The sequence below is a fragment of the Aquarana catesbeiana genome, linkage group LG02, assembly GCF_042186555.1.
Source record: "Aquarana catesbeiana isolate 2022-GZ linkage group LG02, ASM4218655v1, whole genome shotgun sequence".
Lineage (NCBI taxonomy): Eukaryota > Metazoa > Chordata > Amphibia > Anura > Ranidae > Aquarana > Aquarana catesbeiana.
In genome coordinates, this window is record NC_133325.1 from 388614997 (window position 1) to 388633388 (window position 18392).

Genomic DNA, 18392 nt, shown 5'->3' on the forward strand with positions numbered 1-18392 from the left:
AGTTATTTTCAGGTTCGCGGGATCCGGCGCTGTGATTGGTCAGAGCCGCAATGACGTCACTCCCACACATGGAAGCCACCAGTCACGGCATGGGCCCTGAAGAAACGGCAGGAGCGGGCCGTTTCTTCAGTGCGCATGCACTGATGACGTCGGCGCAAGCGTATACAGTGATTATCTCCTAATCTGTGCAAGTTTAGGAGATACTGATGGTACCTACAAGTAAGCCTTATTATAGGCTTACCTGTAGGTAAAAGTGGTGTAACTAGGTTTACAACCACTTTAAATAATGTGCCATGGTCACACAGCTAATAACGAAAGACAGGACACAACAGTTTGGGAATTTTTTCCTTCAGGGCAGAATACCAGGAGTTGAAGATTGTGGTTGCTAAGTTATTGGGGTTTTTTTTTTATATAATCTTTATTTTAAAGATATTTCCATGAAAAACATACAGAGAGACATAGCATAACAGTTAATACATATGAAGTATGTTCTAATTACATAGGAGGGTGTTATGTATCCAATGAATGTATATATTACCCAGGATCTTACACACATCAGGGGCATTATGGTAGGGGGATATTTATTGTCATCTAATCAACACTTATAAGTTCACACAACCATGGATCGCCCCTATTGCATCCAGATGGAGGATCCCAGAACAAGACTATAACCATCATTCAACTGTTTGGGTTTAACTGGAACCCATAGTACCTAAGAGCAGGCCGAACGCCAGGTCATAAATCTTGATGTAAACCATAACATACTGTAATTATTCTTTCAATAATAATAAAAGTATAAAAAAAAAAGGGGAACAAAGGAAGAAGGAAAAAGAAAAGGAAATGTTACACCTCCTATCATATTCAACCATATTGAACTGCTCTGGGCTTATTAGAGCTCGTCTGTGCATCCGCCACCTGTTGGTAGTTACTTCAATATCTGTCAAAAACAACCTCAGACGCAAGGGTCAATTGGGGCTCTGTATCTGAGAAGATCCTATGGCTGGTATCTTCCCCTGACCGGTATAGTGCATCCATGTGGCCCATATTGAGTAAAACTTTTCGTATTTGTCTTTACACTTCGCCATCCATTCCTCCGCAGCCATAATATTATCAACCAACCCTATCCATTCGGTACGTGTGGGTATTTGAGGCTTTTTCCAATGTATAGGGATCAGCCTTCGTGCTGCATTAAGTAAGTGTGGCAAAATTGACTTTCGATACTGGCCGAGAGGAATGGTAGGGAAGTGCAATAAGGATTCCAGTGGTGAGTCTGGGAGCCATCCAAAATGAGTTTAATTTGAGCATGTATGTCTAACCAGAATGGTCGTAATTTGGGGCATTCCCACCAAATGTGGAGGAATGAACCCCGAAGCCCACATTCCCTCCAGCATGCGGCGGAAAGAGACGGATAGATCTTAGTGAGCTTAGAGGGAACCTTGTACCACCTGGTCAAAACCTTATAGCTGTTCTCTTGCATTTTGGTGTCAACTGTGCTCGAATGGGTAAGGCGGAAAAGGTGATCTAGTTGAGGTTCTGTAAAGGTGTGGTTAAGATCTTTCTCCCACTCCCTAATAAATCCCAGTTTTCCCTCTTCCTGTGAAGATTGCAGTAACTCATATAACACTGAGATCGCATGGGGGGTGATAGAGGGTGACATACATAAACGTTCAAAGGGCGATGCCACTGTAGGAGAACGAACCCCCTGTGGTAAGCTATCAATAAAGTGTTTAAGCTGTCTATTTCGCCATTCGTCCATTGGGAATGGGCCGAATAGTTCCCTTAATTTAGCCAGTGGTAGCAAACCTTGATCTTGAACAAATCTACCGCATCTGATCTCTCCATCAGCTGTCCACGTACGGAAAAAATATGGGTGTTCCCCCGGAGTGAACCAGGGGAAGCCACCTAGGGGTGCCAGGGGGGAAGTCGCCGGAGCGAGCTTCCCTTTCCTATTCAAGGCATCCCACACATTTAAGGTATGTGAAGCCATAGGAGAGACCAGCGTTGAGAGACCTCTGTATTGGGGGTTTTAACACCTAGAAATCTCTAAATGCCACTCTAGAAAGGTCAGCTAGATTTTTGCTGGGATGTAAAACGGATTTGTTGGTTATACGGTATATACTATATAACTAAAGCCAAAGAAGAGTTTTCCTCATATTGTCCCCTCATGAGCCCACTGAGTCTAAGGGGAATCACCTCACACACTTTATTCTTTCATGTTATTTTATAATGAGATGGTATAACTATACAGGTGATGCAGATAAGTGACTAAGGGAATAAAAAAGTAAAGGCTTCCTGCAACAGAAGATATTCACATGTCTCATTTCATTGTAAATCCCCAAAATAGGAGAGTTATTCCTCATTTCCTAAAATTGGGCAGAGACAAATCGTTTCTTTATGCCTCATCAGCCAAATGCACATCCAGAACCACTAGTAGAAACTATTATTAGAGCCATTTAATCCAAACTGCATACCACTGGTTCCGGGTTTTTTGGCCATCATCAGTACCATGTATGGAAACCATGGCCTCTATAAAGTAGGTTTTTTTATGTAAGTGACACTGGGGTTGATTTACTAAAACTGGAGAGTGCAAAATCTGGTGCAACTCTGCATAGAAACCAATCAGCTTCTAACTCCAGCTTGTTCAATTAAGCTTTGACAAAACAAAAACCTGGAAGATGATTGGTTTCTATGCCGAGCTGCACCAGATTTTGCACGCTCCCGTTTTAGTAAATCCACTCCACTGTTATTTGAAAGGGTTTCTCTTATAAATGAAAGTCATTTCAGTTACTCTGCAGTATTGTGTGAGGTAAATGTTTAGCGTGTTCGCAGAAAACAATTGGTATCCGGCACAGGGTGCACGGGGTGGTCCCTATATGCGAGTTTTTTTTTAATTTTAGGAAATAAATGTGAAAAAAGTTAGCTACAAATTAAGTAAATGTTTTTTCTCTTGGGACATTAAAATGTACATAGAAACAAAGCGGTTAACAACTGAGCTAACTTTGAGCAACATTACCTCCCAGGTGACAGGCAATATAAGTGAGGCCAACGACAGGTGTTGGCACTGAATAAGTGCACAGATGTCTATTTCTTCCACTGTTTTGTAATATATATTGAAATTAGAACGTGCTCTTTATGATATTGTGCTTTAATTATTACCAAATGAAATTTAGCAGTGGTCTCTCACTTTTTTAGGGCTCAATCACACCAGAGTGCGGTATGGGAAACCCACATTCTGTTCACGTTTCCCGCACCGCTTTCAAAATGCACTCAGTGTGCAATCTGCTGCGGGGGGTCAATTTACTCCTAATGACACCTCAAACACAGATCATAAATGCAGTGTGTTTGCCTTCATTGGACTACATGGTATCACGGTATCATGCAATCTGGTGCAGTGCATTTTTTAAAAGTAGTACATGCACTACTTTTGGTGCGATCCAGTGTGATCTCAGCCCATTCAAATGACTGGGCTGAAAATCGCACTATACTGAATTGCAGACTGCATTCCTGTGCGATTTAGGTGTGAACCGGCCTTAACACTAGCAGGGACTAAACAGGAAAAAATTTCAGATAATTACGCAATATAGACACTTTTTTCTCCAAAAAAGTGTCACTCCTTAAAGCTTCATATAAACGAATTGTTAATGATTGGTCAGTTGTTTAAAACCAGTATTGGGAGCTCAAGGTAGATAATCTCTGCTGGCATGTCAAACCTTGCTCCTCATACCTAAGTACAGTATCTCACAAAAGTGAGTACACCCCTCACATTTTTGTAAATATTTTATTATATCTTTTCATGTGACAACACTGAAGAAATGACACTTTGCTACAATGTAAAGTAGTGAGTGTACAGCTTGTATAACAATGTAAATTTGCTGTCCCCTCAAAATAATTCAACAGCCATTAATGTCTAAATCGCTGGAAACAAAAGTGAGTACACTCCCAAGTGAAAATGTCCAAATTGGGCCCAAAGTGTCAATATTTTGTGTGGCCACCATTATTTTCCATCACTGCCTTAACCCTCTTGGGAATGGAGTTCACCAGAGTTTCACAAGTTGTCACTGGAGTCCTCTTCCACTCCTCCATGACGACATTATCGAGCTGGTGGATGTTAGAGACCTTGCGCTCCTCCACCTTCCGTTTGAGGATGCCCCACAGATGCTCAATAGGGTTTAGGTCTGGAGACATACTTGGCCAGTCCATCATCTTTACCCTCAGCTTCTTTAGCAAGGCAGCGGTCGTCTTGGAGGTGTGTTTGGGGTCGTTATCATGTTGGAATACTGTCCTGTGGCCCAGTCTCTGAAGGGAGGGTATCATGCTCTGGTTCAGTATATCACAGTACATGTTGGTGTTCATGATTCCCTCAATGAACTGTAGCTCCCCAGTGCTGGCAGCACTCATGCAGCCCCAGACCATGATACTCCCACCACCATGCTTGACTGTAGGCAAGACACACTTGTCTTTGTACTCCTCACCTGGTTGCCACCACACACGCTTGACACCATCTGAACCGAATGAGTTTATCTTGGTCTCATCAGACCACAAAACATGGTTCCAGTAATCCATGTCCTTAGTCTGCTTGTCTTCGGCAAACTGTTTGCGGGCTTTCTTGTGCATCATCTTTAGAAGAGGCTTCCTTCTGGGACGACAGCCATGCCATACCAATTTGATGCAGTGTGCGGTGTATGATATGAGCACTAACAGGCTTCAACCTCTGCAGCAATGCTGGCAGCATTCATACATCTATTTCCCAAAGATGACCTCTAGATATGATGCTGAGCATGTGCACTCAACTTCTTTGGTCGACCATGAAGAGGCCTGTTCTGAGTGGAATCTGTCCGGTTAAACCGCTGTATGTTCTTGGCCACCGTGCTGCAGCTCAGTTTCAGGGTCTTGGCAATCTTCTTATAGCCTAGGCTATCTTTATGTAGAGCAACAATTTTCCGATCCTCAGGGAGTTCTTTGGCATGAGGTGCCATGTTGAACTTCCAGTGACCAGTATGGAAAGTGAGAGCGATAACACCAAATTTAACACACCTGCTCCCCATTCACACCTGAAACCCTGTAACACTAATGAGTCACATGACACCGGGGAGGAAAAATGGCTAATTAGGCCGAATTTGCACATTTTCACTTTTGTCGCCAGCGGTTTAGACATGAATGGCTGTGTGTTGAATTATTTTGAGGGGACAGCAAATTTACACTGTTATACAAGCTGTACACTCACTACTTTACATTGTAGCAAAGTATAATTTCTTCAGTGTTGTCACATAAAAAGATATAATAAAATATTTACAAAAATGTGAGGGGTGTACTCACTTTTGTGAGATAATGTATATGTTTTTAAGACTATTCCAAGAAAGCCAGTTATCAGCTTGAAATTTTGCCTGGTGCAAGGACCACTACCCCTTCTCTCAGTTTTTATATTTAACCTTAAAAACAGCTATTTAACCTCTGTACGTTATCTGTTTTTAAGATCAATCAAGTTGTTTGTCTCAATTCTAGACAACAGGTGATTGCTTAATCGGGGGTCCTAGGATCTCCTTTGATAGACAGAACATATTCCTTATGTATGGTAAAGGTTTGTTCAGATTGTTGAGTTCTTAAGGTAAAGCAAGCTTTCTTTTCTTCAAAAAAAAAAAAAAAAAAAAATCAAAATTGGTCAAAATCCAAAGCTCCTTCTAGGAAATCATTAGATAAAGTTACTTACACAGGTTTTTCCAAAAAGGAAAATAGATTTTCCATAAAAAAAATATGACTGTTGAATAAGCTCAATTAAATGTAAGCGTATTTTCAGAGTCAATGAAGATCAGATACATACCACTTTGATGATTACCTATCCTCACACTTGTCAGATAACAACTAAACTTGTGAAAATGACAGTACAGACATTGGTTATTATCAGTTTAAGCTGATTTTGCAATATGCAGATAGTTCAGTTTTGCAGCTCAGCCAAAACATAGATTTTAGTTGAACAAGAGAATTTTCAAGTTTTTTTTGGTCCCTCTAACATGCCATGATTCCTAAAGATTATGGATACCTCTATTTTCTTCACATGAAGGGACTGAGTTTACAAATTTAGCTCCTAGTGTTTTTTTTTTTTAACAAGGAGAGGTCTGTCTGGACCAGTGAATATAGAGAAATTGGTTCTGGTATGTCAGAGTGTTCAAAACTTGTGATATGATATTAAAAGGCATGGTAAACATTCCTTCCTCCACCTTGTGCTTTTCACGTGCAAAAATGTGCATTAATCATTTCATTATTTGTTGCCCTGTATGCACATCCTATAGTAAAGTAAATTTTCACATTCCTGTGTCAGCAGTTTTTAAATTAAAAAAAAGTTATACTTACCTGCTCTTTGCAATGATATTGCACAGAGCTGGTCCCTTACCTCTTCTATGGCGGTTCCCCTACCACCTTTTTGTGATGAGTGCCCCCACAGCAAGCTGTGTGCAATGGGGGCACCAGTGCAGGCTCATTCCCAAGCCAGGTTGTGTGTGTCCATAGATGCACACAGCATGGCTCGGTCACACCCCCTGCTCTGACAGCAGCAAGAACCAATGGCTCCCACTGCTCTCTCTTACTGGCCTCACAGGAGACTCTGAAAGCAGCGGGAACCATTGGATCTGCGGTGCAGATGGGCTCAGTGCTGGATCAAGAGAGAACCCGGGTAAGTGATTGGAGAAGGGGGAGTAGTTAATGAGGTGTTTGATCACCTAGATGTCAGAACCACTTTAAAACATGAGGCATATGGTGTGGCACTGCGCAGGCTAATACATTACCTCTGTTCGTGTTGTGAGACATGACACTTTTTGTGAAAAAATACATAATCTACAAACAGTGGGTCTATTAGTCTATTGCTCTTGTAGGTGGGAACAACAAAGTAACTGTATCTGACACAGACACAAGCAGGCAGAGCATTTACAGACACACTGAGAGCTCACTCATGCAGCTAGATGATGTTTTTCATTCTATTAGCATGGCACACATTGAACGTTGCGTGACCTGGAACAGGAAGTTTTCCTGTTTCCTTGGTGCATAGAGACCAGCCAGCTGAAGCAATACATTTACAAACAGTAGGTGAATTGATCAACCATGACACTATAAACTGCAGTCCCAACATGTGAGCCAAACAACACATGGAATATAACTACACTATTACCTAGTTAAAAAAAAAAAAAAAAAAAAATTAAAATGTAAAATGCTTTTAAACAATCCTGTGATCTTGCTGGCGAGTTGCAGCAAATGACCCAATCCCATGTTTCAGAGGTGCTTTTGAGCAAATATTGTCTTCAGACTACTGAATCCTGCAACTCTGTTTTTGGGGATAATTTAGAACCTCTTTTAAGAGTTTATTGCTGTCCATGTCACCACTAAGAAGTTTCCTCACACAGGAAATACAAGGGATCTGTCTAACACAGAGACAGCAATAAACCTCTGTACATGGTTCTAACCTTTCCATACACACCTCCTGCTTAGTATGTCATTATGCTCCTAGATTTGTATAAGGGCCCATTCACACTTTTTTTTTGGGGGGGGGGGGGGACTGTATTTGAAGTGTAAAAAGTGACATTTGATCAATTTCACTGAACAACAGTGTGGTGTCTTTCCCTTGCTGTGCAGTGATATACAGAGCCTTCCACTGAAGTGTGATATTATGTAGCTTATCTGCATTTTATCGCATCTCACTGCACCACACCACCAGGCTGCATTTTAGTGAGAATGGGGAACATACAGTGCCTTGCAAAAGTATTAACCCCCCTTGGCATTTTTCGTGTTTTGTTGCCTCGCAACCTGGAATTAACATGGATTGTTTGAGGATTTGCATCATTTAATTTACAGAACATGCCCACAACTTCGAAGATTTTTTTTTTCATTGTGAAGCAAACAGCAAATAGGACAAAATAACAGAAAAAGTCAATGCACAAACCCCCCCCCCCCCAGTCAATACTTTGTAGAGCCACCTTTTGCAGCTATCACAGCTCCAAGTCGCTTTGGATAAGTCTCTATGAGCCTGCCACTGGGATTTTTCTCTGTGCTGTCTCTCTGATTAATGCCCTCCTTGCCCGGTCTGTGAGTTTTGGTGTGCAGCCATCTCTTGGCAGGTTTGCTGTTGTGTCATGTTCTTTCCATTTGGTTATGATAGATTTGATGGAGCTTCTAGGGATCATCAAAGATTTGGATATTTTTTTAGAACCTAACCCTGACTTGTACTTCTCAACAACATTGTCCCTTAGTTGTTTGGAGAGTTCCTTGGTCTTCATGGCAGTGTTTGGTAAGTGGTGCCTCTTGCTTAGGTGTTGCAGCCTCTGGGGCCTTTCAAAAAGGTGTGTATATGTAATGACAGATCACGTGACACTTAGATTGCACACAGGTGGACATCATTTCACTAATTATGTGACTTCTGAAGGTAATTGGTTAAACCGGAGCTTTTTATGGGCTTCATAACAAAGGGGTTGAATATATACACACATGCCAATTATCAGTTTTTTATTTCTGAAAATTAGTTTTATGAATATATTTTTCTAATTTTACTTCACCAACTCAGACTATTGTGTTATGATCCATCACATATAATTCAGATTAAAAAAACATTTAACTAAAGGCTGTAATGTAACAAAATAGGTTAAAAAGCCAAGGGGGTGAATACTTTTGCAAAGCACTGTAGAAAACAATTATTTTCTATGTGCCTCATCAATGACTGATGTTCTTCCAATGCAGAAAAATAAATGCCAGTCACTGCTCTAGTATGAATGGGCCCTAAGGAACAGAAAATATCTCTGCAGAGGACAGTGTGGATACTCCTAGGTCTGCACTGTGTTCCCCTTTTCAGTTGACTGACAGTTGCATTTAGTAAAACAAAGAATTTCCTAGGAGAAAATTAACATGCAGATCATTTTCTCATAGGAAATTCTTGATCATTACAGATGGTAGGACCTCCATTTTTACTTCCTGTTAATGCTGAGGAACAGACTAGGCATCATAGGATATAATATTAAGAATTATGGATAATGTAAAGGGTAACACAGAACAATCTTACCTTGCAAATTTTAGAGTGTTTGCCTAAAGAAATAATTTAGTTCTGCATTAACTGAAAAGATATGTTTATATGGCATACAGACATCCCAAGTCTCCTGAGAGGTGCGGGTTTCGGGGGCGGCTCCCGGACACCCGCAAGTGCTGCCTGATATCCCAGCTGAATTAGACACAGTGAGCGAGATCGCTCCTGTGTCAACTGAGTAGAGGAACCTGTGGAATCAATGTCCTCAGTCCCTTTCCCTGTCTCAAAGAGGAGATGTCAGAGGTCTGTTTAGACCCCTGATATCTCACCAAAGCCCCCCAACAGGGCTGATAAAAAAAATGCAAAAAATATATATATAAAAAAATGAAATTGTACACAAAAATTATAGAAAATAAAATTATAAAAAACTATATAAAATAAAAAACTACTGACACCACCCCCTGCCCTACCAACACTGTCCACTGCCCCAACCCCCTCCCTCCAAAAAGCATTGTGAACAAAAAATAAATAAGAAATTAAATTGTAAAAAAAACAATATGTCAAAATAAAAACTACTGACACCATCCACTGCCCTACTGACACCATCACTGCCACATACTCTCCACCCCTTCCCCAGAAGCACTGTGAAAAAAAAATGTAAAAAAGTGATTTCAAGAAAATAATAAACAATAAAATTGTAAAAAATAGAGAAAATAATAAAAACAAAAAACTACTGACACACTGCTCTACTGACACTGTCCACTACCCCCACCCCCAATCATTGTGAAAAACAAAAAGTAAAAAAGTAAATTGTAAAATAATTTAAAAAATACAATTGTAAAAAAATAATAATAAAAATAAAGAACTACTGACACTGTCCACTGCCCTACTGACCATCCTGCACATACTACTCACCGCTGTACACTCCACACTCTTCACATACACATACTACCCACTGCCATACACTCCACACTGTATATTCCTTATTTAACATTACTACATTCTGCACTATGTAAGTCATCTCAGACTCTATTAAACTACACCTCATTTAAGCCACGCCCAATATGTAGCACGGTTTAGGCCATGCCCACCTCCCTGAAATTAGTTTTTGCAGGTTGGGATGTCTGATATGGATGTCTTTATCCCCATTTGAATGATTCTGCTCCCTTTTAGCTTTAAAGACTAGACAGGAAGAAAGGGGGACAACTCCCCAAAAGTGACACAGACAGCAAAAAAAAATGACAGACATTTTAACTCTCCTCCCACCTCCATACCATAAAAAAAAAAAAACAAAACAAAAAAAAATTTTGATGCGTTTTTGCCATGGTTTTCATTCATTTCAATGGAGAAGTGTGTTTTTGGTGCATTTTTTTTTAAACACACCAAACATGCACCAAAAATGCAGCAAGCAGGACTTTTATAAAAGCAACTGAAATGCAAAGGACCAGTGTGAAGAGTTCCATGGGATTTAAAGGGATGCATTTTTCATGCACTTTTCTTCCGCTTTTATCAAATGCCCTAACAAAGAAAAAGTCTTTGTGTGCTAGTGTGGCTTGAGGAAGTTATTCTGTGTATATTGCAGGACATTTTTAAATGAGAAACTTTTCCACACTGCAATTGGAAATACAATATTGTAATTTACTGCACTGGGAGCTGTTCAATTAAAGCAAAGCTTCTGGTTCCAAAAGCCTTTACTATTCTCAAAAAACAGTTTGTCCCTTGTTCAGCTTTGATGTATACGATAATAACCTACTGTAGCATGCTACACCTACCAGTGAACTAGCCAAAAGAAATGATTTCAATATCATGCTCATAGAAAGAAATATGGATAGCACGTAAATGGAATCTATTTTAATTCACCAGGGCCACTTAAAATAAATCAGGTCACGCTGGATGAATGCAAGAATCTAATAGTCAGTCTGCAGTTAATATTTAAAAAAAAAAAAACAACAAAAAAATATATATATATGATTCTGATAAGGCGATACAGCTGACCCCCTGTGTGCTTCCCTCCCCTGCAGCGCTGCTGGCTTTCCTCCTCTCCTCTCTTGACGGCAGATGCTGTGGGCACACAGGAGGACGTTCCAATATAGAGAGTAGGGAAAGGGGCCAGTAGAAATGTCCTTTTCTGGATGAACACAGTGAGTGATTGGTACCAATCGCTCCTCTGTTTATTCATCGCTGAAACCTAGTAAACTATGTTTACTACTTCAGTTTGAATGAACGGGAAGCCTGTGAGTGTTTCCTATTCATTCATTTGTGCAGTCTACACTGAAAGAGACTGATGTCCATTTCTCAGTCTTAAAGATGAAACATCAGTGGTCTGCTTAGACCCGATTTTTCACCAAAGTCCCCCCTAAACAGGGCAGCTAAAAAATGTAAATAAATAAATTAAAAACAATACAATTCTAAAAAACAAATACAAACAAATATTAAGGACTCATTCACATGTGCTTCTATTATTTCTGCCATGACTGAAAGGCATAGCATCACAGCTGTGGTATGTGTACACCCCTAGCCACTGCCTCTGTTGCTCTGTTTTTGAGATTTAGGGGTGCACACCCTAATACAATGGGCTGCGCATACCTATGATCACAACACATATTCCACACTTATTAGGCTCTTGAAGGGCCTTTTTCTTTCTAGGATTGCAACAACCAGATTTTGTGGCCCTGTGCTACTGAACAGCCTGTATACAGTACAAATATGCTACTGGAAAACACGCTAAGGTATACTAAACTTATATGTTTTCCTTGTCTGTTAGGGAGAAACTGCACTTAAAACACATCCCAAAAACAAAAATGTAATTCTGTATATTGCAGCTTGCCAATCCTTCAATGTAGTGGCTGCATTCGTCTTTTTTTTTTTATTATCACCTGGTGATTTAGCCAGTAATGTTTCCTGTCCTAAGGTGCCTATGCTCAGCTCTCCACTGTATCTATGGAGGAGCAATATAGCCTTGGACAGCTGCATTTTCAGTCTGTGAAAAAAAGTAGTAGGAGATGGACTAGTAGATTTAGATAAATGTTACATAACTTACTAACAAATGAAAGCCTAACTCCAGCTAACACTATTTAGGCAACTTTTTTCTTTTGTGATAAAGGTTTTACATAAATTAATTAAAGCTGACCAACCCTGTAACTGCCACTTTTGCTTTACAGGTTGATCTGTTAAAAGGCGTTGAAAAATAAGAGACCTGGTTGCATGTGTGCAGCAGAACCAAATGGCAGTGCTTTAGATCTGCTATGAACACCCTGGGCACCCTGACCACCCCAGCCAAAGCTATTTTAAGCAGACTTCTTTCAAACCTATACCTTGCTCCATTGGAACATGATGGGTCCTTTACTGGGCCATGGGTCAGGCTGAGAAAAACAAACAGAAGCTGCAGATGGACCACCATGCACAATGAAGAGTAATGCCCCGTACACACACAAAATGTTCGATGGGAGCTCTTTGACTGAAATTCCGACCGTGTGTAGGCTCCATCGGACATTTTCCAGCGGAATTTCCATCACATAAAATTTGAGAGCTGATTCTCAAATTTTCCGACAACAAAATCCGTGGTCATAAATTCCGATCGCGTGTACACCATTCCGACGCACAAAGTTCCACGCATGCTCGGAATCAAGCAGAAGAGCCGCGCTGGCTATTGAACTTAATTTTTCTCAGCTCACCGTACATGTTGTACATCACCGCGTTCTTGAAGTTCAGAATTTCTGACAAATTTGTGTGACCGTGTGTATGCAAGACAAGTTTGAGCCAACATCCGTCGGAAAAAAATCATGGAATTTGTTGTCGGAAAATCCTATCATGTGTACAGGGCATAACTGTCAAGATGACACCAGCTCAGCCTAAGGATGAAACCTTTGGAGGGCTCTAATATCTCCTCAAGCATCTTCCAACCTCTTCCTTGAGCTTTGCAGCCTCTCGACTTTAAGCCGTACACATCCTGGATGGACAAAATCAGCTTTGTCTGCAACGAAATTACAGCTGCCTCCAGCAAGCTTTTCCCTGACCTCTTTAGAGAGATCAAGGAACTGGGCATGGGCTCTCTGAAAAACCATATGGATGACATCACTTCAGTTCTGGAAGGCCACTAATGTGGTCTTGAACAACTCCAAGTACAGTAGAACTTATTGGCTCAGATGTAAGATGCTAAAAAGCGAGCCTGCCACAGTAACATCAGGATCCATAGCCTAACTGAGAACATCATCACTGATCTCTAAGGGTCGATTTTGTCTCTTCTGAAGGAATTGATTCCTAAAATCTCAATGAAGCGGCTGGAGCTAGACTGCCTCCACCAGGTCTATACCTGTAGACAACCCAATGGTGCCTCCAGGAATTTTATTTTCTTGCCCTAAAGAGAAGGTGCTACAAATGGCCCACAACAAACACTCTCTTTTCAGAGTCACCCATACTAAATCTACGCAGACCTGGCACGGTCCAACAAATCAAATGCTGGGCCATGAAAACTCTTCTTCTACTATAGATGGGGATTCCCCTTCAAGCTGCAATCTGACCACCAGAACAAGTACTTTAACTACCCCACGTAACTCAAGAAATGCCTCCTTAAACATAGCCTCAAAGTTCCACTTGATATAAGCTCTCAACCCCACAACCTTAGTCCAATGAAGCAATCAGACCTTAATGGCAACATCAGAGCCCGAAGGAACAAAGTCTCCAGGGCCGTTGCTCTTATGTCTTGACCCTCTGAATCTGCAGTCTTTTCATTTTCCCTCAGAAGGATATGTACCACTCTCCTATCTTATAGTCAAAATCTACTAGCTGCTTGCATCGTTTCTCACTGGTGAATTATACCTTTTTTTGCCCACTTGCTAGGCCTTGTGTACAATGTCCCATAGTACCTTGCTTAATTCAGGATATATCTATTCAGTGCCAACTTTGTTAGCTTTCCAAGCCTTTCACAAATATCTTTGCACCCTTCTGCTATGGCTGTCTTAGCATAATATAGGACATTTCTATCTGTTCTGTCAGAATGGCTCACTGCATTCACTCCCCAACTTCCTGTCAGTTGTTCGTGGGGTATTCACCTGACACTAGTTTATTGTGATTGACAATGTACAGTTCAATACCCTGAGACTGTCTTACCACTATCCACTGCTTATACAACTGTAGCCTGATATAGAATTTACCCTTTTTTTGTACCAGTCTCTCTGATGCATCTCTCAGCTGCACTTTCAGCCCTACCAGTTATTATCAATAAATTTATATGAGCTTATGATATTTTTGTTAACTTTAATACAATCTAATTCTGTTGTTGGTAGCGATAGTGGCACCTGATTATGCACAATCACATACTCTGCCACCCCTGTCCAACAGAGCAATCTTTCCTGCCCTATTATACATCCTAAATAAAGTTATCTGATCTATACTATGGAGAGCCTTTTTTTTCTTATAAATCATTCCATGAATATCCATGGTGGTTGAGACGTTGGCATATCATCTTGGAGTTCCAGTGATGGTTGGTCGGAGTTCTGGCTTCCATGCTCGTTCCTCGGCTTGGAGTATCCGAGTTTTCCTGTTTCCATGACTGTCTCTGAAATTTCTGGCTCCCTGCGTGTTTGACTCTCTGGCTCCTGCATCAGAGTCCACACATTCCTGTAAGAGTACCTGCCCCTTCTCTGGGTGATGGATGCACATTTGGGGTGATCTCCTAACAGATGATGATCCACAACTGTCTTCATTTATAGACTATTCATCTTAGACATCCATTGTTTCACCCTGTCCCTGGGGTCTAATACCAAGCTTGGATGCTGACGAACTTTTTCATTGTAACATATATATATTTTTTTTATTATTGTCACATTTTGATCTATCCATTGTTCTATTAAGTGATTTAGTGCATGGTGGTCATTTAAAATGTAGTGCCAAGCATGCTGGCACTTTATCACTGTTCGCTCACAATATTTTCCATTTGTACACATTTAATATTTTTATTATTTTGGTTCACATGGTGTCACTTTACATATTGGCACCCTTCATTGTATGAGTTATCCTCTGCAGGATTGTCATTGACACATATGTTTCTCCCTGCCTGTTAGCATTTTTGTTTCTAAGTGTACACTTGCGCAAAAGCAGCTCAGTGTAAATTCCTGCCACAATCCTGTGTCGAGGAGTAGTAACTCCCATGCACATGTGTCAGTGTTACATCATTCCAACCTGGTCAATCAAGATGGGTGATAACAAAGAAGGCAAATGTGAAAGCATTGAAGAGTGTGATCACAGCCTTCACATAACTGACGAAGGGCATTTACAAGCTGAGCGTGTCATAATGTGCAAATATGCTAAGCATACTTGCACACTACAGCAAAAGCTCCAAAAGACCCCACATTTTAAAAGCAGTTTAGTTCTGATTTAAACTGAATAGTATATGGTTTGATTCTACAGGTCACATGAAAAAGTTTAGCCCGAAAATTTCCAGTATAACTACCCATACAAGACACTTTCTATAATTACAAAAAAAGATCATACCTTTGGGATGTTCTGCCAGTGTGTTACGTGTTAAACAGACCTTTCCAATGACATCATCACGACTATAAAAGAAAACAAAACAGCTCTTGTTAAAGACTTTAGGACATTCACAATTTTGCTTGTCATGGGCTGCTGCATTTTCATTTAGCTTGAGGCTCTCCATTATGCAAATGAAAAATCATCAATAGAACCCTTTATTAGCAGTCTATTACATTTATTGCTTGCTAGGACCTGATAAGAAAGCTGTTGGCATTTTGTACTACGAAATTCCAGTTTCCACATTAATTTGAGAACAACGAGGAAAGGAAGGATACAGTTTTAGATATAACATTTCTAGGAAATCTGTATTTTCACAACTGCTTGAAGATAAATAATATAATAATATCTCTAACATTCCTTAACTCATTCATTGTAACCTAATAAGGAAACCTTTCTCTGTGTGAAAACCAAGCATTTATACATACAATTCTGTTGTCAGATCTGTATTGGGCTGCTTTTCCTGACCACATCTTGGTGAGGAATTGAATGTGACTGTAATCAATAATGGGCACCAGTATACCCACTAAATAGAAGGGAAGGAATGCCTGTCATTGTGATGCAGCATTTACCCTTAGAGGGAAAGGCAAATGGTTTCTGTTTCTTTTTATTATCATTTTTTAAATCAAGTTGGAAAACCAAGCTTTTAGATCGTATTTTCATTATTTCACAGTAGGCCAGCAGGAGCAAGTCTGGAGTAAAAAAGCGGGAGCTGTAGTCGGGGGGTAGAGCTGGAAGGTTAAGTTACCTTTCTGGAACACATATGTATGCGAGAAGCTCCCTTCAATATCATTATTATTTAGAATACCACAATATACAGTATGTTGTTATTCATTTAGAGGTAGCACAGCAGTTTTCACAATTGTTACAAGTTGCATCTGTCACATTGACTGCATCCCAAGCCTTGAAAAGACTAAGCCCAGCAACATCCACTGTATTTGTCTACCTAAATTGAACTGAAAATTCATAAGAGGAAGTAAGTTTGATTTAGTAAATGAGTTAAGAATGTTCACTCATTTAAATGGAATTCTAGCCTAACACTAACTATGTTAAAAAATATTCCCTCTCCCCTCCTGCTACCCTTACCTATTTTTAGTCTGCTCAGGTCCGATTTTCATATGAATAATGTCCCACTACCCTGGGGAACATGTACCAATGCATTTTTTTTGTAAACACATAGCAGACCCTTCTAAAAGGAGGGGAAGGGGGACTGAGCATGTGCCAACCCCACTTCCCCCTCCTGAACCATACCATGCAACATGACCTCAACATGATAGAAGTACTGTACATTGTAAGGGGGGCCCTACTAGCATAGCACCTTGTGCCCATGTTGATCATGACAAAGGCCTCTTCCCTGCAACTCTGGCTGGAAGTTGTGAGGAAGCTATCATATATAGAAGTGGCAGAAATACCTTGGGGGACAAATGGGCAAAAGTTCAGTCCGAACCTAGGCTGTGGACTCTTCCCTAGTCATGATAAACGTGAGAGAATAAAAGTGAACCATAAACAGTAACTATAGTTGGGCTGAATTCACTCCTGAGAATGAGCATTTACAGAAGATTTTGGAGTGTTTTTCTTTTGTGCATTTTTGTGCACTTTTTCAGACATATTAAGGCATATTCAGGCTTGAGCATATTCATTTTAGCCAATGGAAAGCTTTTTTCTAGGAGAAGATGGTTGTTTATGTATGAAACTAGCTAATTTCAGGGATTTGTAGGCACTCCCATTCAAGTCTTTGGGGCTGAAAGCATCCTATTCTGCTTCATATGTAGCCCTTTTGTGCTTCAGTGTCAAGCTACAGGAATTTTGGAGTTTTGAGCTTCAAATGACCAAGTGTGAATCAGGGGTAAGCCATAAAAGGGTCTTATAAAAGAGTCTTAAATATTAATTGGGATAACCTATGAAATAGCAAGGAATTTGGGATTCCACAAGGTACATTTCTCTAGTATTCCTTAATAAGTAAGAAAGTCCTTATTTTAAAGTGTATGTATAGCCAAAACATAAGGTTTGGATAGAGTAGGGCAGTGTTTTTCAACCTTGATTCAGTAAGGGCATCTTTTAAAATGATGCACAATTTCGAGGCACCCATTTCTAACATGTAAAAGAACTAAACACACAGTTTTACAACAGCATCCAAACACGTAGGACACCTGACATTAGAGGTGACTTGTTTTTACAATGCAAATATACCTTTGCACATTGGTACTGACTAGGATTCCAGCGTTTCTCTTCTCCCTCAGTTTCCTTCTCTCACACAGCTAACCTGACCCCAGTGTTGGAGTGAGGCAGGGGTGGGGCAAATAAGAATGCTGTGCTGGCATCTGATATGCTCCTCATCAACTGATGACGTAATCGCATGTAAGGATGCTAGCAGCTGGCCTGCATGGTGCCAAGGTTGTAATGGCGCAAAATAAAAACCTGTGGCTTTGTGCAACAAAAAAGTCAAGCTTGATCCATGTAATGGCTTTTTCACAATCTCTGGGCAATATTTAGGCATTTTTCCATGGCACCCCTGAAGAACCCAATATTAAAACCACTATCGGGTTGGAGATGCAACAGGTAGTAGTTGACAATCTTCCCAAAGTGAGGGGAGATCCCAGCTTTGACTGTTGTAGGGGCGAGTCTCCCCGAAAGGCATACAAATCACACCAAAAACAAATCATTTCCCTCTCTATCTACAACTCAAAAAGCACTAATTCTTAAATGTGTAGCCCATAGCAGACAAGCAGAATCCATCTTGAGCTGGTCTGCCTACAAAAAAGTTGATTTTGTTTGGTTGGTATGGGTTTAGTAAAAGCATAAGAGGCATATATATATAAAAACATGAGATAAACCCAGGCACATTCACTGGCCTAAATTCGACCAT

At 40.4% G+C, this 18392-nt stretch overlaps 1 protein-coding gene across 3 annotated transcripts in view; it reads right to left on the reverse strand.

The window, feature by feature from the left end:
• LOC141128111 (ras GTPase-activating protein 4-like) overlaps nt 1–18392 on the reverse strand; it is a 248708-nt gene that overhangs the window by 103461 nt on the left and 126855 nt on the right. For all 3 annotated transcript variants that reach the window (XM_073615193.1, XM_073615194.1, XM_073615195.1), the window contains exon 4: nt 15491–15552. In XM_073615193.1, coding sequence (XP_073471294.1) covers nt 15491–15552 — 62 coding nt within the window. The remainder of the gene's footprint in view (nt 1–15490; nt 15553–18392) is intronic.